Source organism: Acanthochromis polyacanthus, chromosome 19 (genome assembly GCF_021347895.1).
Source record: "Acanthochromis polyacanthus isolate Apoly-LR-REF ecotype Palm Island chromosome 19, KAUST_Apoly_ChrSc, whole genome shotgun sequence".
Classification (NCBI taxonomy): domain Eukaryota; kingdom Metazoa; phylum Chordata; class Actinopteri; family Pomacentridae; genus Acanthochromis; species Acanthochromis polyacanthus.
Genome location: NC_067131.1, coordinates 19,608,664 through 19,634,622, shown reverse-complemented (window position 1 = coordinate 19,634,622; position 25,959 = coordinate 19,608,664). Strand labels below are relative to the sequence as shown.

The window sequence follows — 25,959 nt, the reverse complement described above, 5'->3', positions numbered from 1 at the left end:
CTGGAATGCCTGGAGGGTGTAATTACAACCTACTGTATGAGTTGGGAATTTCTCCTGTCCGAATTGAAGGCTGCATCATTCTTAGAAAGCCAGAGCTGGCCAAGACAGGACTTGTTCAGAAAGGTAATTAAAAGAAAATGGAGTAGACACTGATAGATTTGAGCTTCAGTAGAATTACGACAGGAATTGTGCAGACGGGAGGGAGGAGAAGAAATGGAAAAGATCAAATATTAGTATGGCAAGAAGGAGATGAGAGAGAAAGAAGGGTGGGGGAAATGAGTGATTAAGGGAAGGAGGTGGAGACTAGCTGAGGACCTCTACAGCTTAATTAGGTGCAGAAGGAGGAGACACCTGCCAGATAAACGCCTCCTCTCTTCTTCCTTTTTCCAAAATGACAGCTCTCTGTGAAAACGTAATCACTGCAGAAAATAAGAACACTTAAAATGTGGCATCTATTAGTCGGTCAGACCCATGTTCTGCCAGTGGGAGACCCTCCCCAGCTACCACAGGCGGATGTACCGCTATGAATAATGTAACAGGGAGGGGTGGAGGATGCTGGGCGTGTGGGCAGAAGGAGAAAAAAATAGAGGGGTAGTTCCTCCCCCTCCCTCTCCTTCACCACCCCCTTCTCTTTCCATTCTCCTCCCCTACCATATTCACCCAACCCCCTAGCTGCCGGCCGCACTGCAGAAGGTCAGAAGCAGAAGAAGAGGAGAGAGGCAGCGAGAGGCAGAGGGAGACACAGGGTGGGGTGCTTGGATGTACATGAACATGCCGACAGGAGAGCGTGTGGACGAGCGATGACAGCCATGCTGAGCCCAAAGATCAGACAGACCAGGAGAGGTAGGTTTGTTTGCTCTGTCTTCACATGTACAGTACCTGCCAGCTGTACCATGCTCAACTCTGTAAAGACACATCCTGTCATAGCAGACTGTGATGGGAGTTAATTAAATTCAACATGTATTCATTTGGCAGTGACTCCATCTAGACATCGATTTGCACTTTTACACATAAAAAGCATTTTTTAAAAGCTTTTTTTTCCCCTTTAATGGTGATTTTGAACAAGGATATGTTTGCCGAAACACTTTTTCTCCACTCTTTCTATTTTCCTACTGCAGTCACATATTTCTGAATGAAGCGGGTCATCTGCCCACGCAGGAAACATTTCGTGTACATTAGCATTCTACTACAGCTGGCCGCTGCTGCCGGTGTGAATTCTATTACGAGGAGTGAGCAGCATCTCTAGTTTCATCACTGCAACACTCAGCATTATCAGGCAGCCGTCAGCTGCTGCCGCCGTGTGTGGTGCGCTCACACTCGTGCATGTACAATAGGTGTGTGTCTTCGTGGATGGATGTATTAATATGTCCATGTGCGCGAGTGTGCGTGTCCTTCCTTCCTTCCTTGGCACTAATCTCCATGACTGCAATTATACAGCTGGATCTGATTAAGATGAAATGAATAGCTCCCAAGAATGGGAGAGTGATGTGCAAATCCTCCGCTAGAGCGGCATGAAATTGGTAGCAAAGTGGATTAAATCTGTATTTGCATATATTAAATGAGCAGGACTGATTCAACTGGCTTAATGAGTAAGAGTGATTCACTGTGTACATTTTGTACACTATCAGTTAATTGATTACTGCATCACATTGAGGCCCCAAATCATTTTAACGACCACTACAGTTGTACTGGCCTTAAGGTCAAAATGCTTATTTTAATGAAGAGGCTCTAACATGAATTTACAAAAGTCTCAAATCAAAATACAAAATTCTGCTCCGTTGATAGAAGAGTAGCACTTATCCTTACTTCATTTCTAAGACTGTGAAAATTAAAGAGATTAAAGTGACTCTGTTATTCGGTGTGAAACGCATTCTTTGCATACCTTCTGTAAATTGGTGCTTCATTGCTGACAGCATCACATTTGTTGCATGAAGCCATGAATAAACGAGTATGTGACAGATGTAGTGTGGAGTACATGCTGAGCTGAGGTCAGAGCAGGTCAGGAAGAGACAGCACTAACCAGTGTGCATTAACACTGTGGATGATAGGACTATTATACTGGAATGTCAAAGAAGAGACTTAACTATAAATTAACTGTGTGCCATATTTTTATTGATCATTCATAGCTGTGACATTCATGATGCTGGAAGGTCAGTTTATGAACACTAGCACAGAGATATACAGCCTCAAACACATTATAAGAGAGAGTTGTCAGCTAAAGAATCCTGAATAGAAATCTAAGGGTGAGTGCAGTGTCCTGAAATGTGTCACATAACCTGTGGAGGAAGATGACTTGTAACCCTTATTCTGGGGCAAAGTCGCTATACTTTTCAAACCGCTTTTGCACATTTTACTGCTGGCGTTATACATGCAGATTTTATGTTCTGATGAGTATTGAAATTGCAGTTATGGTTCTCTTCCCGTGCATTTAGATAGGAACCTGTCCTTGTTCATCCAAGACATCTCTCTGAGGAGTTGGAAGATCGAATTACAAGCTAATTAGCTTTAATATGCTAAATGACCTGTTTTAATTTAGAAAATCAATGACAAGCTAACTAGCGTAAATATGCTATACGACTGTTTTCATTTAGATAATCAGTGAAAATCTAACTAGCTTAGATATGCCATAGACATGTTATATTTTGTATATTCAGTGACAAGCTATCTCGCTTAAGTAGATATGCTACATGACTTGTTTTAGTTTGAATAATCAGTGACAAGCTAACCAGCTTAGAAAACCAATACAGTTTTAAAATCTGGATGGTCTCTGACAAGCTAACTAGCTTCAATAAGCCATATGATTTGTTTTAATTTGAATATTCACTGAAAAGCTAACTAGCTTAGATATATGATGTTTTAATTTGGAAAGTCAGTAACAAGCTAACTACCTAAGACATAAGCTAGCTTATTTTCAGGGTACAAGATCAATGTCACTAAAAGTGAATGTTACCCGGTTAATGTTCAAGTAATGCAACTGTCTCAATCAGATATCCCCTTTAAATTGAGTGTTTCCGGATTTAAATATCTCGGAGTTCATGTGGCTAGATCTTACAAATCTCTATATTCTGCAAATTTTGCTCCTTTATTGACAGAGATAAAGACTGATTTTCAAAGATGGGGTTCTCTTTCTTTGACATTGATCTGAAGAATTAACGTAGTTAAAATGAATGTTCTACCTAAATTTTTATTTTTGTTTCAATGTTTGCCTGTATTCTTATCAAAAAGTGTTTTCAAAAGTATTGACTCGACGATATCTGAATTTCTGTGGAATGGCAAGACACCCAGGCTGAGGCTGAAAATTCTTCAAAATTGCAAATTTGATGGTGGTCTTTACACAATTTCAAATTCTACTACTGGGCAGTAAATATAACCGAAGCACTATGTTGGCTAAAACTGATTGACTCACCCTGGTGTCAACTGGAAACACAGTCATGTTCCTCATCTTCTCTACTAGCCTTGATGACAGGCTCAGTATCAGTCAACCCTTCTGGCTTCACTAGCAACCCTGTGGAGATCTCGACATTAAAGATATGGTTTCAATTTAGGAAACAGTTTAAATTTACTGACCCTACTGCATTAACTCCATTACTGAGAAATAATGTATTCAAACCTGCCCTCACAGATTCTGTTTTCAATATATGGCACAATAAGGTTTCAAATCATTCAAAGATCTCTATAAGGATGGAATTTTTTGCTCTTTTATAGAATTAACTAGGGAGTATGATCTCCCTTCTTCTCATCTTTTTAGGTATTTTCAAGTCAGGCATTCTATTTCCAAATTTCCCTCAAATCCCACCTGAGCAAAAATGTGATGCACTTTTGCAATTGAATCCATTATAGAGGTCTGTAATTTCAAAGGTTTATGGTATAATTCAGTCTTATGATGGTTATTTAACCACTAGTACAAAGGAGGCCTGGGAGTATGAGTTGGGCTTAATTTTGGAAGATTACTGGTGGGAATTGGCATTGAGTGTTATCCACAAGACCTCCATTTGCGCCCGCTTGACTCTAATACAATTTAAAGTTCTGTTCAGATGTCACTATTCTAAAACTCGACTGGCACAAATTTTTCCAAATACAGCTGACATCTGTGACAGATGCTCTGGATCACCTTGTAATCTTGCACACATGTTTTTCTTTTGCCCAAAATTAACAAATATTTGGCAGATCTATTTTGATCCTCACATTGCAATTTTCGGTCTCCCCAAAGACTATGATAATTTTACATCTGTTCAAAAAGAAGTTTTAGCTTTCACGTCTATAATTGTGAGACGTCATCTCCTCCTAAATTGGAAATCTACAAACACCCCATCTGGTACAGTCTGGATGAGTGAAGTCATGTCTTTCTTAAGACTAGAGAAAATAAGGTACTCCAGACAAGGTAATTTGAACAAATTTAACGCAAAATGGCAACCATTCATTTTATTTTTAACATTATTTAGACCCACACTCCTCCAAAACTCTTCCTGTGAGTTTTTTTTTTATCATGTTTTGTTTTTGTTCTGTTTTGTAATTTCCTTTTTCTTTAATTGTATTTTTTTTTGCTTTTTGGGGACTTAAAAAATTGAAAAAAGATGTACACATATGTGACGATCATTTATACGAAAATGTATTTATTGTTTGATGTATACATGCCAATAAACATATGAAACGAAGACATAAGCTAGCTAAGACACTGGAACTTACAGGGCAATGATAAACATATTTCTTCAGACTGGCTTTTAATACTCGGTTATGTAGTGACATTTTATCTTATTTTATTTTAGTTTCTTAACAACTGTTCTGTTGTTGCTTTCTTTTAATTTGTTTTTATTCCAATTTTACTGATTGATTTTAACTGGAAAGCAATTTTGTCACCTTGAGTGTTGTAAAGTGCTTTATCTATAAATTTTGATTGATTGATTTTTTTTTTGATTGATTGATAAACTAAATAGCATAGACATGGTTATCTTGTATGTGCATGATCTATGACTTTGAATTTGGAAGGTTAGTTTGTCTTGTTTTTAAGACAAAGTGGCTAATTTTCATCGTTTCTTCAGTAAGTAGATCACACAGTTAGCTAGCTAGATTTCATATTGTCTTGATTTTTATTCACTGGTCTTCACAAAGAAATTGTTGGAAATTTTGGAAAAGTGCTTACAAAATTTGAAACTGCACCTTGAAGACAATTGACACTTCCCTAAGCCCCGCCCCCCTTGGTTACTGTTGCTAGACCTGTCAAGCTTTCCCTCCTAACATGAAATATGGAGTTTTTAGCGGTACCGGTGAGTGATATTTCTCAGGAGATATGTGCAAATTTCTGGACATATTCTACAGCGATATCAGAGAGAAGCAGACAGAAGGGTCTCCAATATGCTTTGAGAACTACATTCACCAAATTAAGTGTTGGCGGAGTGCAAATGAAGAGGACGTTAAAATAGAGGGAAAAGCGCACAGATCTCAGTGTAAGCGCCAAACACCCCATGTATTGTCACTTCACGTCAAAAATAATCATATACAAGAACAACAATGTTCTTGTAGAGCAGGGTAAGACGATATGTATTATATACATTTAAATTAATGTTATGTCAACTGTCATTATCATGTGTCTGCCCATTTCTTGCCTAAGCTAAATTTGTGTTTGTTTACAGCGCGCCAGGATATTGCTCACATATAGTGGGGCTAATCTATACACATGATCTCATTAAGGCACAGCAAAGCCCAGCAATATCTTGCACAAGTTTGCCACAACAGTGGCACAAACCAAGGGGTTACAACATTAATGCAGTACCGAACTCATCTGTTGTTGTCGCCAAAGCCAGACGCGAGCGTAGGCGGAGACCCGTAGATTGCTAGTATATATATGCTATACCAGTATGTCAGAAGTTGTCTCTATATATCACCAGTATTTATTTTGCTCAAATAATACACAGTAGCTCAAGTTTTAAGAGAAGTAACCTTCCATTGAGATGTCTTTCTTTGCTAATGTTATCTGACCTAACACACAGAGCTACGGTTAGCTAATGTTAGCTAGCAACTTACCTTAGAACAGACGTAGGTGTTCTTATTGATTTTGGAGGGCTTCAGCTGATCATGCGGTCTCCCACACTGCTTAATCCACACGCGGCACCTTTCTTCTTGTGTCTTTGGCTTGGGGAATGCAAAAAAATCAACACCACCCTCCAAGCTTTGCGGATAACGAGTGTCGGACTTGCAAGTACCGTACGCACACCGCTTCGGCATATTGTCTCCTGCTGAAAGCTTGACAGACCTCTCGTGCCTAGTTACAGTTGCTAAGGTAGGATTGGACAGTAGCCATTTGTGGGAGAGGCTTAGTGAAGGGTCAATTAGCTTAGCTGTGCTCACCTGTACAGATCTTCATTAACACTTTATATTGTTACATACTGTTTATTATATATTGTATAAAAGGAAAATTGAAATAAAATCACAAGTGGTGGTTTCAGGCAGATATGTATTTTAATTTTAACAGAGTAAAGCTAACTGTTATGTACTGCTGTGCATACTGTTTCTAATTTGTGCTAATCTTCCACTCCATCAGTTTTCTCATCTATTTGAATAAGCAAATAAGCCAATTTCCTAAAAAAAATCCTAAATTAATCCATAAACATTATTTACTTTTCTCATTATTTGGATTTACCCCTGAAGTCTAATTAAATCAGTGCAATTATGCCTTATTCCTTTCAGTGCAACTCTTAATTGTAAATAGCTTTTTAAGGAAAAATCCAATTTAACTCAATCTGAGATGTTAGCACATAGATTTCTTCATCCAGGAATGCATTGATCAACAATATGTGCTCCATAAAAGAAACATTGAACTGCTGTGCTTCAGTAATTGTTGCAACCATCAACATATTAACAGTGTAATAGGGTTCTGGGTGCACTGACTGGCACCAGAAATCTAGTAGCAGCTTTAATTAACCACATATCAGCTGCTTCACTCTCTTGTTGCATCTGATCTGCGTTACCATGGTTTTATGATCAAAGTCCTGCACTGTAACAACACCCTGACATTCTGCCTCTCTAAGGCATACGGATGAACACTCTCATGACTAGATACTGTGAGCACGAGTGTGGATAAAAAATGCACACACAGATGATGTGAATGTGGAGATGATAACACGCACACACACAAACACACACGCACACTACACTGCTGCGGATCAGTTCCACTCCACTGCAGCTTTAGCATAACAGGCTATATATTATGTGCCACACCTCCAGCCTGTCAAGGAAGGCTGCCACACACACACACACACACACACACACACACACACACACACACACACACACACACACACACACACACACACACATAATGGTTATCACATTAATCAATGGTGATAGGCTAACTGGAAGTTACGCACTGATGCACCTGTAACTCTGCCATTTTCCGAGAGCCATACATCACTGAACAACAACCAGATTAACGAAATTGAATTCCTTCAATATGTCTACGTGCGGGCATGTGTGTATGCCATTGACCCATCAGTGCCGCACTGTCTAGCTATTGTGGAGCGCCCGCCTCGCAATGCTAATGGAAGCGCTATTTTCTGATGTACATAACAGCCATACATCCATTTCCTGCTGATGTTAAATATATGACTCCAAACTGTATAAAGTAACATCATAGCGATCCACAGTGTGTGTGTGTGTGTGTGTGTGTGTGTGTGTGTGTGTGTGTGTGTGTGTGCGTGCATGTGCGTAGGCATTTGTGTGAGAATGTAGCATCATGTGTCTTACCACTTGTGTTTTGTTTTAGATCAGCAGATAACCATTTGTTCACATTGTCGCATTAGTTCCATATGTGCCAGGGTGTGCCTCCCCTGTTCTTTCGGGGACTATATATCAGTCTTCTTATAGCTGTTTTCATTTGTCAGGACAGAACAACTGTGACCATTGCTGACAGAATGTCATATATATATATATATATATATATATATATATATATATATATATATATATATATATATATATATATGGCCAAACTGTCTGAATCTAAATAATCTCATATGTGGATTTTTTAGAGCCTGTTACGTTCTGTGGTGTAACAAAGTAACACAGCCCTTTTGTGTAGATTTTCTCCAATAGTAGCATCTGCTATGTCGATCTCCTCAGGATTTGAGATATTTGTCTGAGATTTCTTCTTGTACCAAATACAGTAGAGTTGAATGCAACTAGAAAATTACTTTTTTGAATTCAACAGGGATGCAACAACCCAATATCTCCACAAATTACATTTATATTGGGAAAGATTTCCAATCCAATACAATAACTTTATTAATCCCTGAAGGGAAATTCAATATTGTTATTCAAAATTGCTCCTTACTATTTACATCTACTGTCAACCTGCAGTGCCAGTGCTAGAAGTAATGTGTCCTATATGTGGCAAGGCAGAAAATAAAAATGTGGAAGTCGGGGTGGTGGAAGAACATGATTTAATTTGGATGAATCAGTCATCTAAGAAAACTTAAATGAGGAAATTTGCCAGTTTGAGTCTAGTCAAAGTCACAGCGCTAGAGGGGTGTTGACGCAGAGACTACCTAATTAACAAAGTCTCGACACTGCAGCAATCTTGGAAACACTCATGGGCAATTATTTGAGATAACAAGACCAGCTCCTTATCTAAATGAATGGAAAGAGAAACACAATTGCAGTTTCAACGGTCACAGCAACATAAAAACTGACTGTGTACAATCACCAGTCAATCCTGGTGAAAACTGCTCAAATATTTTGGTAACAAACATCTTTCTCCACAAGTTATGCTTCTGACATGCATTAGCACAGTTTCATGACACCATTCTTGCATCAGAACCACAACAGGACTGACTAAATGTTTTCATTTTCAGCTGTTACAAAGCAGATGATTGGCTTTTTCTCCCATAGATTTCTATTCCAGATACTTTAAATGTCGAGTCTCTTCGGTTTGATGTCTCTGTACTTACAGGGCTAGTTGGTGAACCAGTCTAACTGCCAAACTGATACAACAGTAAGCCAGGAACATACCGGTACCAGATCCATCAGTTGCAATTGCTTCAAAGCTACTTTCTATTAATATGTACTAAGCTTTATTATCTAACTAATGTTATTCTCATTTCAGCAGCAGGTTACCTGATTCTGGGACCTTAGCTTTCTTCAGTACAATCAAAAGAAGTTGAAGATTAGCACAAATTCATATGTGAAAATTCAAAGAAGAATTCTAGGTTTAAAAAAAAGAGTGATGTGATCCCCACATGCTAATCCTAACAACCATGACAGTTTTACTGAATTTTTGTTTTTAAATCCTGTGCCTAAAATCTCTGTGTTTTTGTTTGATAATTTTAAATTAGTTTCCCTTTTGCTGTAATTGTACATTAAAAATGTACAAAGTGATTAACAGTACACGGTCTGCTGAGCGCACCAGCCTTACCAACACACACACACGTTCATGATATCATGTATGAGCTCATGACTGAATAAGTAGTCGGTCCATCTGGTACTCCTGGATACATCACTGCTTCGTATCCAGAATTATTCATCTGTGACACTGAAATAACATGACACATGTCCTAATTTACATAAATTATCATTGGGGTACGTCATAATAAACAAATGTGGGTATACTACACATCTGCACACACAGTGGGGGGCCATGTGGAGTCCTTGCTGTTTGACTCAGCCCTTCCTTAACCACTAGCTACTGTAGCTAAATGAGCCACAATTAGGTCTGTATTTTAGTGAATTGCAGTGATTGTGCATCAAATGGGCTTTTACAGTAAAATAGCCTCTTTTCAGCTTTGTAGCTGATAGTTGTAGAATTGACCACAGAGCAGCTCCACCCAAACCAAGGAAGGTCTGAATCACTGGGAGCTCAAGGTCCAAATTGGCGCAGTGGGCAGCCACGCTTGGCACACACACAAACTCACTCAAAAATCAGTTGTTGTGACTCAGGCGTGAATCATCAGCCCCTGTATGTTCCACTCAGTCTGCGATCCAGACGGCTCATGTGTTGAACAGCGGCGCTCTGTTATATGAACACTGGCAGGGCGAGGGGAGATGGAAAGACATGAGGGATATGAAGCGGTGAGGAAAAACAGAGGGGTCAAAGAGGACAGGGAAGGTGAGTGCCACTGTTAACATGAGACGTGATGGAAAGAGCAAAATGCTATCCCAGTCAGGGTTTGATGGCTCTTTTCATACTGCTGTGTCCTCACACTGGGGAGAAATTCATGCAAAATCTAAAAACTAGTCTAGAATAGCAAAATTAAAGAAAAAATAGCAGAGACAGATACTACAAGCCACAGTCTGGGAGTCAAAAAACAGAAACCTGTAAAAATACTGAAAATCAACAAAGGCTTTCGAGTCATAAATATGTTCAAATATCCTAATATTTAATTATAGCAATGCTTGTGATCACAGCTCATATAGTTAATAGAGGCTGGTTGTAGGCAAGATAGCTGCAGAGGTAACATGCAGAGCTTTAGTGCTACTTTTAGAACTTACTGGTTTCTGCCCACCAATGTAAATGTAAGCTATAAACCAACATAGATGTAAATAACCAAATAATAAATAGCAGTCTGTGCGGCAATGTGTAGAATTGACATTGTTCTCAAAAACAAAGAAAAATAATTACATATTTTAAGAAAAATAGCAAATGAAAACACACCTCTAATCCAAAAGCTCATTTATTTGACAAAGACTGCTGAAATCTGGTGCCAGTACTGATAACAGCAATCTTCTTTATGTGCACATGCATGCATGTACCCTTTATGCTGTCGGAGTAACAGAGCTTTGATTCCATAGAACCAGCAGTGTTGAGCACGAAGAGGGAGAATTAGAGCGAGTCAAAGTAAGAGAAATGGAGGGTGACGAGTCAGAGGAGGGAAAATACAGAGCTGCTGGAATTATTAGCACAAGATGGATAAAGGGAGAAAAGCCAAGGTGGAGGAGACACAGAGGTAAACAGACTGGAGTCCTCTGGTATTGAGCGGCAGCCCGAACCCAGACATCACAATGGAGGATTTGATCAGTGTTTTCCAACTGTCTACACACCATCCAGCATAGTCTTAAAGGACCAACTAAGAAACAATGAAAACCTGCATTAAACCATCAAATGGAGGAATATGACACCACTCCTGTAGAGAAGCCAGGGAATTTGATTAACACTGGGCTACTGGGAACAGTAAAACTATCATGTGATCACAGAAAAAGCTACACATTGAAGCAAAACTGAGACAAAGTCCATAAACAATTATAAACCCAGAAACACAAAGGTATTCACTCTGTAGCTTCCTCAGTAAGCGTATTAGAGACTATTAGAGCCATCAAGGTGACACTTGAAATCTGCACTAACAAATGTTTTCATAAATACAGTGAATTAAATGACAATGGGCAATGTGAAAGAGGTCACTCATAGGGCTGGACCCGAATATCCGAATATTTGGTCGTTATGGTGGTATCCAAATATTTTTGCATGATCGCTATTCGACTCAACAATTCGTCGTCATCGTCCCACCGGTAACACTGATAGACACTCCAGTCTGGTAGGTGGCAGTAATGCACCTAAAGTCTGTTTGCCAGCCACGACAAAGAGTGAATGAGCACAGAAACGTTGGGCCAATGTGGCGGCTCAGTCGCAAACTTTCTTTTTTTTTTTGATGAAAAGTGTTCAGCAAAAAGTATTTCTGAAAGCACTTGAAGTGAGAAATAAGCTGCTGAATCTGTCCTCGTTTTAGTTCAACGACGGTTAGTTCAAACTTTTGATGAAAGTTTCACGATGTGTCGGACCTCTGCTTTCTGTGCCGCCTTTGCATAAATGAAAGTATTTTATACAAATGAGCTCCGGGGTGACGCATCATACTGTACGTTTAGCTACAACAGTCCTGGTACCGGCAAACGGTGTAGACAGCCCAGAATAGATCACTTTTTAACACATTGAAAATGCTTGAGTTTACAAAAGGTCCTAAAATGTTGAAGATAATCGCTATAATTGCACTTTGATTTTGCAGTAATCTGTGAATGTAGTAGACAGATGAAAAATGCAGATAAATATTTTTGCTGTTTAAGTTCATGTATGTGTCTATTCATCGATTAACATTTAATTAATTAGATTAATTTTTTAATCGCTTCCCACCACTACTAAAAAGCTCTATAAAACCTCCTGTAAGCAACCTGATCATTACTACACACAGAGATAGCACCTAGCTAGTGAACGCAATTGTCAAAGTGGCCAAAACAAAGCTTTAACATGATATATTTGCTTAATTAAGTTTACACAAACTAACCTCAGTTTCAGGCTGCCAAGACCGGCTGTGATGTGCAGTAAAAATGATGTCAACCATGTTCTTTAAGCTCTATATATATGCTGGAGGTAGAGAGGTGGGACAATATAAAGGAATAAACATTGATTTTCCTCCCCCTCCCATTCATCCATCCCCTTCTTTGCCTCGGTGCCATCTGAACACATTGATCATTTCTGCATGTGCGTGTGTGTGTGTGGCATGACATGCACACCTGCAGGGAGGATGTCTGCACAATTGATTTCCGTAAATTATACATGATCATCAAATAGCATTGCCTTCTCTGCCTGAGGTTAGCTTAACCTTTTAGTCCATGCGTAACTGTGTAATATAATTAATCCCCTACTAAACACTCAGCAACACAGAAAACTGTACTTAGAGACAGTCTTGTTTATTTATACAAGTAAAACTCAGTTTATGTAGTAAATATTAAATAATGTTAAAAATGGTACATCTATTGTAGTATCTTTATGCTATCCAACACTGATGTCATACAAGGACAATCTAAGCAGCTCAGTGGCTCAAACATGATGTCACATTGAGAGCGGGCTATAAAAGCTGCCATCCCCTCCCTTTTAAACCCGTCCTTGACTGAGCTCAGGTTACACACGTTGGTTGAGAATCATTCAGTCAACCAGACAGTCACTCAGCCAGTCCCATGTGGTCCTATTATCTCTGCTCAAAAGCCTCTGCCATTCTGTTGGGCTGTGGTAACACACAATAAGTCTATTACAAGGACCTGCGAAATTGAAGGGGGGTATCCCTGTCACCCGAGGCTATGTGCAGAGTGTGTGTGTGTGTGTCTTTCCTTCACAGTCTCTATTGTATCTGCTTTCTGCTAGTATTTATGTCTGCTGCCTCCCTGCACTCTTCCCTTCATGTAGAGGTGTAGCAGGCTGGGGCAGCAGCCTGTGAGTGTTCATGACTGAAGAGGCGTTCAGAGCATGTGTGTGCATACAGCTCACAAAATGAAAGATAAAACAAAAAATAAAAAGACATGACCCCAACAAATTAGATAAATGTACTAAATAAGAGAGAGCAACCAACCCTCTTTGATCTACCCAACCATTTACTTTTAGCTGCTTATCTGACGATCGGCGTATATTTGTCCGTCTCAAAAATGGACCAACAGTTTTGGATGAAATTTTCAGAGAAGGTCAGAAATGACACGAGGACCAAGTGATTAGATTTCGGCAGTAATACGGCTTATAGTCTGATCCACAGATTTGTTAAAGATTTCTGTATCACTGCGAGATAGCGTCACGGCGTCACTGTTACTATGACAACAAGTGAACGCTACATCAACTGTCTGCTGATGATCACATGACTGCGATCCTACTACAAATTGATCTCTGTGGACATATCGGGACTTATCCATCAGTTTATTAAATTGTGGGGGTGTTTCCGAGTCTAATGAGTTCCAGACGCCCATATTTGGGTCACGTGGTTCAGTATCCGTACATAACATACACAACACACGCCTGCACTTAGCGCAAGGTAATTTTGTTTGTGGGTATATCTATATTAAATGGCCACAATCTGTGTTGCCATGATTTCTGATCATCAATAACTAATAAACAAATGCTGCATTTCTAACAATGCCGTATGCAGGAATGAGCAGCCTTGGCGGAGTACTACACCCTCTCAGTGCTTTTCTGGTTTGAACATAGAATAAAAATGTCTTGCGTGTGCTTGTGTGTTTGCAGCCAGGTCCAAGAGCATGGTGATGGGTGAGGTGTCTCGAGGCCCATGCCGGCCGGCCTCCCCCAGCCTCCAGGAGGGGGCGTTGAAGGCCGGCTGGCTGAAGAAGCAGCGCAGCATCATGAAGAACTGGCAGCTCCGATGGTTTGTGCTGCGCTCAGACCAGCTCTACTTCTACAAAGATGAGGAAGAAACCAAACCGCAGGTAATACTTCAGCTGTGTTTGCAAACAACAGAAAGCGCTCAGAGGATGGTGAAATTAAGACCAGGCTGAGTCACTGTTCTTTGGCTAGTCTGAGTGCATTTATACAATTCAATCAAAGTGTTTTGTCTTCTCTCTCAGTGGTGTAGTTTCCTGTCTGGAGGACTGAGGGATGGAATTTTAGGTTCTAATGAGACAGATAGCATTAATGCATGCTTAGGTAAATGTTAAGCTGCAAAATATAACAAACTGGATGGAAGAGATTGTTTCAGCTGAAGCCATTAGAAGCAGCTGTAAAATCTGCAGCTGCTGTAAACTGGCATCTAATTTGGATGGGAAGCCATCGGCACATTAACGGAGGTGTGAGAGATTATAACTCTTCTTGAAAGCATCTCAGGGAGGCTGTACCTCAGGTGGCAGAGCAGATGGGCCATTAATCATAGAAACTGGCGGTGATCGTTGACATGTCACGTACCTTCGAGCAAGACATTGAGATCTATTTTGGTTATGCGTCAGCATTTTTTTAACTGTTATTTACATTCTTCCCAAATATATTTATGTGTTATAGTGACTGATTGCAGTTCTGAAATGTTAATTGGGTTCTTCAACCACTATTTCAAGAAAAGATATTTGTTTCTTGAGGATAGAAGTATAGCACAGCAATGGTTGGCTCATCACTCCAGACAGATAGAAATATTTCATCTGCATAATTAAAATGTTGTAGAATCATGTACAGACATTCATATCTGTCTGGATGAACTGCAACCATTGTGGCAGTTCTAACTTTTCATTAACATGGTCTTCAATGAAAACTGATTGGTAGAAAGGTTGGTTTGAACCAGAAATGGTTATGGGTCCATTGGTCATGATGAACAATAGATGCATTTATAAGGACTGATTGTGACTGCACTACACTCCATTATGAATTCTGTCCTTCCTCCAGCATAAAGCAAAAGGACCAACAAAATGAAACAAGCTCAGCATTCATCTCTCATGTTCCATATATTTTTTGTACCCCCCCAAGTGACCACAGACGGTTTGTGAGTGTGAAACGGTAAAAATTCCACGTTGCATCAAAGCAGAACTCTGCTTTGACCTTCAGCTGTTTTTTTAGTGTAAATGAGCAAGTGTTATTATGCAAACAACAATGCTAACAACAGAACAATGAACAACAGAATTTGCCTGAGAATTGTCAGGCTTTAAGATTTCTTCATTATCTGCCATCATCATAGCAGTACTGCCAAGATCTGAATATTGTAACTATGAGATTTGTTTCCTGTAAATAAGAAACAGCAAGTAAAATAATTAAATTAAGTGTTGAATGTTTTGTTTTCTTTGGTTAGATACAAAAATATTTTCAGGGTCACTTTATTTTATGTTTAAAAAGTGACAGTGATAACATAATTTTGCTAACAGACTAAATAGGCTAAAAGTAAAGAACTAAAGTAGTAAAGCAAATAATATTTAATCAGAGGATTGGTATATTTGTACATTTGCAGAGTGGATCTCACAAACAGTCCACATATATGACATGTTCAATGTAGTCATGGTGTCATTTTTACTCTATTAAAGGAGTGATGCTCAACCCTTTTACACAAATAGAAAGTTTTCATATTTACTCCGCCAAGGAATCCGGGGGAGCTATGCGACCATCAGCGTTGGTTTGTCTGTCCATTCGTCTGTTCGAAACATTACTTAAAAACAGACTAATGGATTTGGACATTTGTAACGCGATTCAGTATCTGTGCATAACGTACACATGCACCACACACGTCTGTGCTCAACACAAGGTAACTTTTTATTAAAGATTTCATCCATCGGAAATGATACAACTAAGCAGCCTTGGCAGAGTACTGTGCTCTCAGTGCTTTTTTGTCTTGAAATTTGACTACTGGTATACAATTTTGTATCAAATAGGGCTTCCACTTGGGGGTGTTTAGGGTCTTGATCAGCCTGTCAGCATCTATTCTGCCAGCAGTCAGTTTCTTTATCTCTTACACCATCTACTGTAGTCTGCAGATGTTAACTTATACATATAACCTCAGTGAAAACGCAGAGGTTTACCAGCACAGTGTTGTGTCCAAACTCTGAAGACAATTCCAAAACGAAAGCTGACCGTCTTATCTTGCCTGTACGTGCTGCAGATGTCGCTGGTAAAAAGACACATTCAGCAGCACATCCGCTCAGCAAACAGGCTAAATATATTCAGTATTCACTGTAGCCCAAGCGTTCCATGTCACTAAATTCTACATCCTCCATCAGAGGACTGTAGCAGGGCTCCATATACAGGAGTTAAAGATATCAGGGCCTCAGGATACCTTCACATAACTAGTAAAGGGACTACCAACAATACAACTGTAGGTGCTTTGTTTATGACAGATGAAAACAGACAGTGGCAATGATGACTCACCACACTCACAGGACATTACAGTACATTAGTACAAATATCAGAGGAGCGTATGATGCTATTCCATTAGTATACTATCATAAAAATATTTACAGAGTAGATCTCCAATCAATGCCACTGTTTCTTCACTGAGGGATGTTTTTTGTGGCCAGGTGCTGACTCACATTTCCTATTATAATTCCTATTGAACACACACAGTCATACTAATGATGTTGGGGTGGACAGTCAACAGAGCTGACGGGCTTAGCTTTAGTCAGAGCAAGAGGAAGTGATGTAATCCAGCATTAAGAAGGGCAGGTCCAGAAACACACCCATGTGCACGCACATGCAATCTTTTAGGTGTACCTAATAATCACCTTTCCACGTTCCTGGCTGAAATCTTGACACATTTATTGATTTCTTGAGTCTTCACTTTGAATGACTGCTTCAGATTTAATGTAGGCAGCAGCCCCTATCAACACACACACACACACACACACACACACACACACACACACACACACACACACACACACACACACACACACACACACTATGTTTTTCTATCATTGTGGGGACTTACCATTGACTCCCATTCATATCTAACCCCTAACCCTAACCCTAACCCTAACCTTAACCAAACCCTAACCCTAACCAACAACAACATGGCCAAGAAAACATGGCCCGAAATGAGGTCCCCACAAGTGACATAGTTTTCGGTTTTCCTACAGTTGTGGGGACATTTGGTCCCCACAATGTAGCAAAAGCTAAAAAACACACACACACACACTATGACGTGTTTCCCTCCTTGCCATCTCCATTCGGTGGAGAACAAACGACTGTAGGCTTTGACAGAGTGTCTTTAATCAGAGCCTGCCAATACTCATCCATCTGATATTGATTTGCAACTCCCAATGGATTCAAGTCACACACATGGCTGAGTGCACACGCAGAGACACACTCAGAGAAATGTACACTAATGCATACACAAACACACACACCTCCCCCTCTGAGAGCTGGATGTGTGCGAAAGTGTCATTCGGGGCTTTTTTCTTCCTCTCATCTTCTAATCGATACGAAACCCGAGGAGTGTGTTGGTTGGTGTGGTGGTGGGGAGGAGGTGGGTGTATGCTGCAGCAGAACAAGACCACCCCCACCACCATGCTTCCACCAGATGAAAGGATGTGATAATTGATGGCAGGAAAGGCAACACTGACCGAGGATCTATACAGGTTTTCTCTTCCTTTTCATCATGTGGGGGTAAATCTACTGCAGGACAAATTGACTTCAGTTATCTGACAATAGATGCTGAGGTTTGCCATTAGCACTCGATACACAGCGACTCTTCAGCTGCAATTCACCAATTCAGATAAAGGTCACTTTTAAAGTGGTGAAAACCCAAGAAGCTGTTATGTCTTTGTCTCCATCTTAATTTCTAAATGATCATTAATCCTCTGAACAAGCAGTTTCTGGGCATTTCTATTCTCTTGCCACATTTTTCCTCGCTGTAGGCTCAATTTTTACAGTAGTATAAAGTCTTGCACCTCTATAGAAACACCACAACCATGACCAGAAGTAGAGCGAGCCTAAAAATATCTTCTGTCACATGACAGTTCTAATCCTAGAAATCATAAAATAGACATAATATATGTTGAATTTCTTTGATGACTTATTTTACAAAAATTGAAATCCACACATTTTTCCAAGTGCCTCACAAGTGTTATTAATACTGGGAAAAAAGGGCTAATTCTGCATACTAAAGATATTTAACTACTCAGATTTTTAATTTGTTTCCATGCGTGTCTCCTCTCTGTTCTGTGTAAAAGCTCCCTGCAGTTCAGCTAATGAATTTATGTCACAGTTGAGCATTTAATGGCTTGACGGTTGCACCAAGATGCACAGAACTTTTTGTTTTTTAAAGAACTTGGTTGAAGCAAGGGCTGCACAGTGGCTTGGTGGCTAGCACCATTGCCTAGCAGCTAGAAGATCCCCGGTTTGCGTCCTGGCCTGTGAGTTTGCATGTTCTCCCTGCGCTTGTGTGGATTTTCTGTGGGTTCTCCGACTTCCTCCCACAATCCAAAAACATGCTGAGGTTAACTGGTGATTCTCATTTGTCCATAGGTGTGAATATGATTGTCTCTCTATGTGCAGCCCTGTGATGGACTGGTGACCTGTCCAAGGTGTCCCCTGACTTCACCCTAAGTCAGCTGGGACAGGCTCTGCACGACCCTAATGAGGATTAGTGCAAGAGTTTACTCTCAGCCAACTTTCAAATGAGACATGAAAAATGAAGTGTTTTTTGATGAAATATCAAAATCTGAGAGTGAGATTTGGATAATTTTCCTGATGAGACGGTTAAAGGTTGAAAATCAGACAATTCTTTCTGTTTGTAAATTTTCTGGCTCTGGTAAACTGTGTCATTTTAAAGATAAAAGACACACCATCAAACCTGACAGTGGGTTTTGGGGTTTAGAGAGTTATTGTGGTGTGGAGATCACTCATTACTCAAGCATTGTGTGGGTGGGAATGTAATGCTGTCTTTTCTCGAATGATCTGTTCATGATAACTGCTAATCGCTGCAGATGCTAGCTACTTACTCCTTCCTCTTCCATTTTCAAATGTACAAGGAAAACTAGAAACATAGAACTTCCTGTATAAACTACTGGAGCACCTGCTCTTGCTAGAAAGCAAGTTGAAGTTCCAAGCTAGAAAACCATAACAATGAGCGTTATAGGAGCTAAAATATTCTGTAAAGCTGAAGAGAGATCTGATAAGTGCCTTCAGTGACTGGAGTCACAAAAACTGCCTGCTACTCAACGCCTCAAAGACAAAGGAAATGATCATAGATTTCCGCAGATCCAAACCCCCTCTTCAGACAGTGAACACTTGTGGCGTGGACATCGAGATGGTGACATCATATAAATATTTAGGTGTCCACCTTGATAATAAGTTGGACTGGTCTACAAACGTAGACTTCATCTACAAAAAGGGCCAGAGCCGACTTTATTGCCTCAGAAGACTTCGATCACTAGACATCTGCAGTAAGATGCTACAGATGTTTTATCAGTCTGTGGTAGCAAGTGTCCTGTTTTATGCTGCAGTCTGCTGGGGAGGCAGCATAAAACAGAAGGATGCAAGGAGTCTGAACAAACTGATTAAAAAAGCTGGCTCTGTGGTTGGAATCAGATTGAACACATTGGAGGATGAGGTGGAGAGACGGGCACTGAGCAAGATGGAGACCATTCTGACAAACATGGATCATCCACTTCACATCTGCCTCAATGAACAACGAAACATCAGTGGACGGCTCCTATCCCTGCGCTGCAAGACCGAAAGATTTAGGAAATCTTTCTTGCCATCAGCAGTCAGGCTATTCAATTCAAAATTAAACAGATAAGAACCCTGACAACTGAATTCCAGTGTTTCCCCTGGGTTGAAATGGCTGTGAGGTGGTGGGGTCACTTTCAGCTGAAAGTTGTTGACGGGGTGGGGGAGGATTATATATACTATCGGGCCGTCTCCACCGCAGCCGTGCACCCCCCCGCGGACGGTCTCGTCGGTCCGGCGGTTTTTGCACTGCACTTTTTGTTGTTTTTTTTTTGCCGCGGACCAGTGAGACGGCAATGTCGGCAGTATTTTAATGAGGCGGTGGCCTATACCGACAAGGCGGGCCACCTCGCTGGTTATATGGGAGAGGAAACACTGGAATTCCCCTTTGGGGATGAATAAAGTGATTCTGATTCTGATTCTGAGAACTGTAGAGCTGGGTGATAATTCTCCAATGTTATGTCATTACTATAATCTCTTTCACATTACACATCATACTTTGAAACATTTGTACAATAAAAATATTAGTTGCCGCAGTTTTAAATGTGTATATATTTCTGTATCACAGAAATTTCATGTCCAAAGCATCACAGATTTTTTTTTGTACAATTTCAGATTAATTCTGCTAAAAAAAAAAACTTTGATACATTGACAGCGGTCAGTCTTGGAGGGTTTATTAAACAACTTTGTATTTAGATTACTGATAGGACTGTGTGATTGAACAGTGCATGTGATTGGGTCTGGTTCTGACGGTGGTTTAGTGCTGCTGCTTTGGCACCAATTTATATTTGAGGAGAGATATCTGTTTAAAGAATTGGTCATGGCGTGAGCTAAACGATGGCAGTCTGAGGTGTTTATGTACTTCAATTTCAGGCCTATGCACATGGTACCAATCAATAGAAGTGCGTAACGTCTGTGCTCCACTGGCACTGGTGGAGGACGTTGCCAAAATGAGATGAAAGTGAGAACGAGGCTTCAGAGTCCGAGCTTCTGTTCTGGTCCAGGACTGTAGCTGTATAAACCAGTTTAAACTGGGCGTGTCCACATCTGTGTGCAGCTCTTGGAGGTCATTACATGTGGACATGCTTTCATAATAATTAACTAAAACACAGAAGAGGACAAACTGTGTCTTTCCTCCACACTACTTGGCTGGTTGATTTGTGTTCTCGTGTTAGGTGTTGCCTTTTCTTAATCATTCATCCTCGGCCAGCTACTTGTGTTATTCTGAGCACATAGCTCCCCTGGGACACCCATCCTGCCCTGCCCCTGTGCTCCATCCATCCACAGCTTCCACCCCTTCCATTTGTTGCCATGGTGACTAATGCTGGCGACAGCCCGGCCCTCCGGCTGAGGCAGTTTGGCAGACTCCTCTGCCTAGTTGATGGAGGATGCCAGTGTGGAGATTAACGGGGCCGACCTACAGACGCTGGCATCTCTTCACAGCTCGCTTGGCCTCAGCTCTTTGGGCTAAATGGGTATTGATCTGGATAATGTATTCTGATAATCTGTGTGGGTCCCTGTTCAATCACAGGAGTAGCTGTTTAAAATTTTCAAGAGGTTAAGAGGTGAGTAATAAGAAGCAAGGAAGGAAGCAGCGAAAGACACAGGTGGAATATGAGAAAGAAATTAAGTAAGAATGAAGAAAAAATCTAAACGCACTTCTCAAAAATTCTGATTATTTTTAAGTTAAACTAGTCACTTGTGAATAGTCTAATAATTAAATTTCTGTATTTGTGCTATACGCTGCATTATCTAAATTCATCTCATTTTCCCTTGTGAAATAAAGGCCCTGTATATTACATGTCATTGCCATGCATTTCCTGGAACTGACATTTCAGTCACAAATCCAGTTCATTTGTTACAGGTCTCATGTTGAGTGTACAAGCTGGAAGAAAAAAACGTCACAATGGTGCAGTCCTTATTTAAAAAAATGGAAAAAAAAAATGCTTGACTTGCTACATCAGAAAGATCTCTTCTATTTAAGTCATCATAAGCCTTCAACTGTTTACATCGATGCACCCAACTCCTAGTGTGTGCATCACAATAATGTACGGAAACATTAAGTTGCTTCTTCTTTTGTCACTTTTCTAAAGGGTCTGATTAAATGTGTTCAGCATTTGGATGGAAACTTGACTACTGTTATGTAAATTACAGTAAAATTAAAAATCATAGTTCAAGCACACATATTTAAAGCTACAAAGACACAGCAATTATATTAGGAATTATATTTTTAACATGGGTAGGTATATTTGGGACAAGGTGAAAGCTGGAGTTAAAACTAATATTGGGAGTGTTTTTTTGTTTACAGTATTTATCTCTATATTTTACTTCTGTGTTTGCAGAAATAAACAAATAACTATATATATAAGAGCATGTATATGTGTGTGTGTATGCAAGCTATGTATGCATATGTGTGTGTGTGTGTGTGTGTGTGTGTGTGTGTGTGTGTGTGTGTGTGTGTGTGTGTGTGTGTGTGTGTAGGCTATGTATGTGTATGTATATGTGTGTATGTAAAACTGTGTATGTTCATGGACATGTACAAGTTATATCTGGAGTGTGTACGTAAATATGGATAGGTGTTTATAGTATGTTTGTGCCCATGTGAGAAAACATGTGTGTTTTTAATATGATTAATAATCTGTCCTTTTTTTACTATATTTACTGCTTTTTGTTGTTCTTTTTGTCACACATCCTTTTGACCTTCAGCCTAAATTGTGGTCTTTGAAATCACTATTCAGGTACTTCCAATAAATTACAGAAAAAATAAAAATAACTGATATCAAGTGAAAAGAATGAGTTAAAAAAAAAAGACTAAATGGACATAAAGAGTGGACAGAAAGTAGAAACAAGTGAGTGAGGGAAAAGAAAGAGGAAAGTTAGTACATTATTTCACCCGTGTTACTCCAATATCTAAACATTTCTCCCCTGTGTGTTTTAGGGCTGTATACCCCTGCAGGGATGCCAGGTCAACGAACTCACAGCGAACCCGGACGAACCAGGAAGACACCTATTTGAGATCGTACCAGGTAAGAGTCAGTAGTATTCTCCTCTTCCTCAACCTCCTCCTCTTAAAATTCAATGCACTGTCCTCACAAAATACCTGCAATCCTTCACATTGTCACTCTGTTCACTGCATGAGTCACTGAGGATGCAATCTCGTGTTGTGCAGCGAGTGGTGCAAATATCTGAGGCCTCCAGATCAGATACAGATGTCTTAAAGGACTCACATCAGTGACTAGGTTACATGTCCGTAATTTCATTAATTGTGATTTCATATAAAAACCTTCAGGTCAGATCAATGTACATTTGACCTCGGGGTATTTCCTGGCTCAGAAGGGCCCTCTGGGGGGTGACTATGCACAGCAGTAAGCATCATCAGTACATGTAGAATAAAGGCAATGAGTGTGCAGTGCCTTATTTGACAAATCTATAATCTATATTATTCTCAATGCATGCCATTGTGGGGTTTTTTAGGATCAACTACATATGCTTGTTTTTTGTATTTATCTTGGAATTTTAGTCATATGTATGCGGTTTTAGCTGAAAATATGACATTCCAAACCAATATCCATCTATTAAAATAATAATAATAACAATAATTATAATTTTATTTGTATAGCACCTTTCAGAAAAGCATTCACAAAGTCTGTTGACAGCTAGAACATGGTGATAAAAGAGAAATAGGGACTGAGCCTTCAATAATCAACTGTAGATAATGTTGCACAAATCCAAATGTGCTAATAAATTTTATGTAATTTATATGTTTTTGTCTGTCTGTCATTAAAAAACAACAAACAGAAAGAGAAAGACCTGTAACATAGTTACTGTGTAGTTGCAATTCTGCACTCAGACAGCAGAGAGCGCTGTTATCAAAGCTGCTGTAGGGATCAGTCCTCTTATCTCACGTCGTGTGACCTCAGAGCTGCTGAAATATTACATTTCTAGCTTGTGGCTTGCGAGCGTGAAAGTCAGTTCCTGTGTGAAAGCAACATAAAATAAAAAGAAAACAGAATGGCCTCTCCCTCCACCCCACCGAGCCGCTCTGAGACTGTAGATTTCAGTGTTAGGGAGCCGTCATGCTTCAGAGACACACAGCTGACATCCAGACGCTTTGCCTGCAGCTGAAAAGTCTGGTTCGATGGACCTCACGTGGCCTTTCAAGGATTTTCTCAATCAATACAACACTTTTTTTTTTTTACCCCGTTTGTCTCAAGGGTTACATTTGTCACATTTGTGGTATACAATAAAACTATATACAGTGGGTACGGAAAGTATTCAGACCCCTTGAAATTTTTCACTCTCTGTGTCATTGCAGCCATTTGCCAAAATCAAAAAAGTTCATTTTATTTCTCATTAATGGACACTCAGTACCCCATTTTGACAGAAAAAAATGAAATGTAGAAATTTTTGAAAATTTATTAAAAAAAGAAAAACTATTAAAACTATTAAAACTACTAAAGTATTCAGACCCTTTGCAGCTACATTCATATTTAACTCACATGCTGTCCATTTCTTCTGATCCTCCTCGAGATGGTTCTGCTTCTTTATTGGAGTCCAGCTGTGTTTAATTAAGGTAGTTGCTAGAGGTACGGACCCGTACTTTCCATTTGCCAATCAGATACGCGAGATCTGGTCACGTGACTCCCGGTAGACGCTGGAGGTACGGACCCGTAGCATCGGTACTACAGGTACGGACACTAAACCTGACCCTAACACTAACCCTAACCTTAACCTTTGCTTACCTTTCAACAGTTTGCAGTGGTTAGCAGCTTCTTGACTCACGAGACTCGTGTACGGGTCCGTATCTGTCTGGCAAATGGAAAGTGCCGTACGGGTCCGTATCTGTAGACACTACCTTTAATTAAACTGATTGGACTTGATTAGGAAAGGCACACACCTGTCTATATAAGACCTTACAGCTCACAGTGCATGTCAGAGCAAATGAGAATCATGAGGTCAAAGGAACTGCCCAAGGAGCTCAGAGACAGAATTGTGGCAAGGCACAGATCTGGCCAAGGTTACAAAAGAATTTCTGCAGCACTCAAGGTTCCTAAGAGCACAGCGGCCTCCATAATCCTCAAATGGAAGAAGTTTGAGACCACCACAACTCTTCCTAGACCTGGCCGTCCAGCCAAACTGAGCAATGGTGGGAGAAGAGCCTTGGTGAGAGAGGTAAAGAAGAACCCAAAGATCACTGTGGCTGAGCTCCAGAGATGCAGTCGGGAGTAGGGATGTGCGGACGAGTCGTTTAATCGGTTAATTGTCGACTCATTTATTAAACGGTTAGTATTTTACTAGTCGGTTAAACGCTAGTGTGCCCCCCCCCGCACAGCCACGATTCGTGGCCCCCGGTCCCGACCGTGCGCCACCATGCCGCTGTACGCTCGGCCGTGTGCCGCACACTCGTCCCGTCTGGGCTACCTGGTTGATCCTGCCAGTAGCATATGCTTGTCTCGTTTTTCAACCCCCGCTATCCCCCTCATCATTAGCGGTGTTTTGACCACTCCAGCTACACCCACCACGTCCCTTCCTGCCACCCCGAAGCAAAGCATCGGCTCCACGATGTGCTGCTTGGACTGTCATGGCGCACCGACCCGCTGCCGTTACGCACAGACGCAGCGACACTTTCTGTCTCAGTGGACGACTGAACATCTTCATCAGAGGGTGAATATTCTTCTTCAGAATATGAGTAAGCCAATACTTGACAAAGTACTTTGTCAGCGTTGACCAGACCTCTCGGTACGGTGAGTTTTCTCACTCTAAAATGTGCCGTCTTGCGCTCTGATACGCTCCGACAGTGAGTCTCGTCTCCTCGGTTTTCAAACTCTGTAAACTCCAAAACTTTGCATGAAAACACGCCCACAACTGATGCTCAGATTGAAGTTCCAGATGTCCGCCATCTCCTGGTGTACAGTACATGAGGCACATGAGGCACTATATTTGAAGCTATGGCTTGTTATGTTCAGCAATGTTGCTTGTGGCAATATTGCGACTTTGGCGCTTAAAGGGTTAAATTGCAAGTTCAATACTAATTTCCGAACCGACTAGTCGTTAATTTTATTGGCGAC

The 25,959-nt window shown here is 40.4% G+C and overlaps 1 protein-coding gene across 1 annotated transcript in view; it reads left to right on the top strand.

Moving 5' to 3' along the window:
• Positions 1-629: 629 nt before the first annotated feature.
• The window catches only part of si:dkey-191m6.4 (rho GTPase-activating protein 22), a 55,832-nt gene continuing 30,502 nt past the window's right edge, over positions 630-25,959 (top strand). Inside the window, exons 1-3 of the mRNA XM_022217264.2 lie at positions 630-843; positions 13,982-14,181; positions 22,830-22,917. Coding sequence (XP_022072956.2) covers positions 801-843; positions 13,982-14,181; positions 22,830-22,917 — 331 coding nt within the window. The 5' untranslated portion in view covers positions 630-800. The remainder of the gene's footprint in view (positions 844-13,981; positions 14,182-22,829; positions 22,918-25,959) is intronic.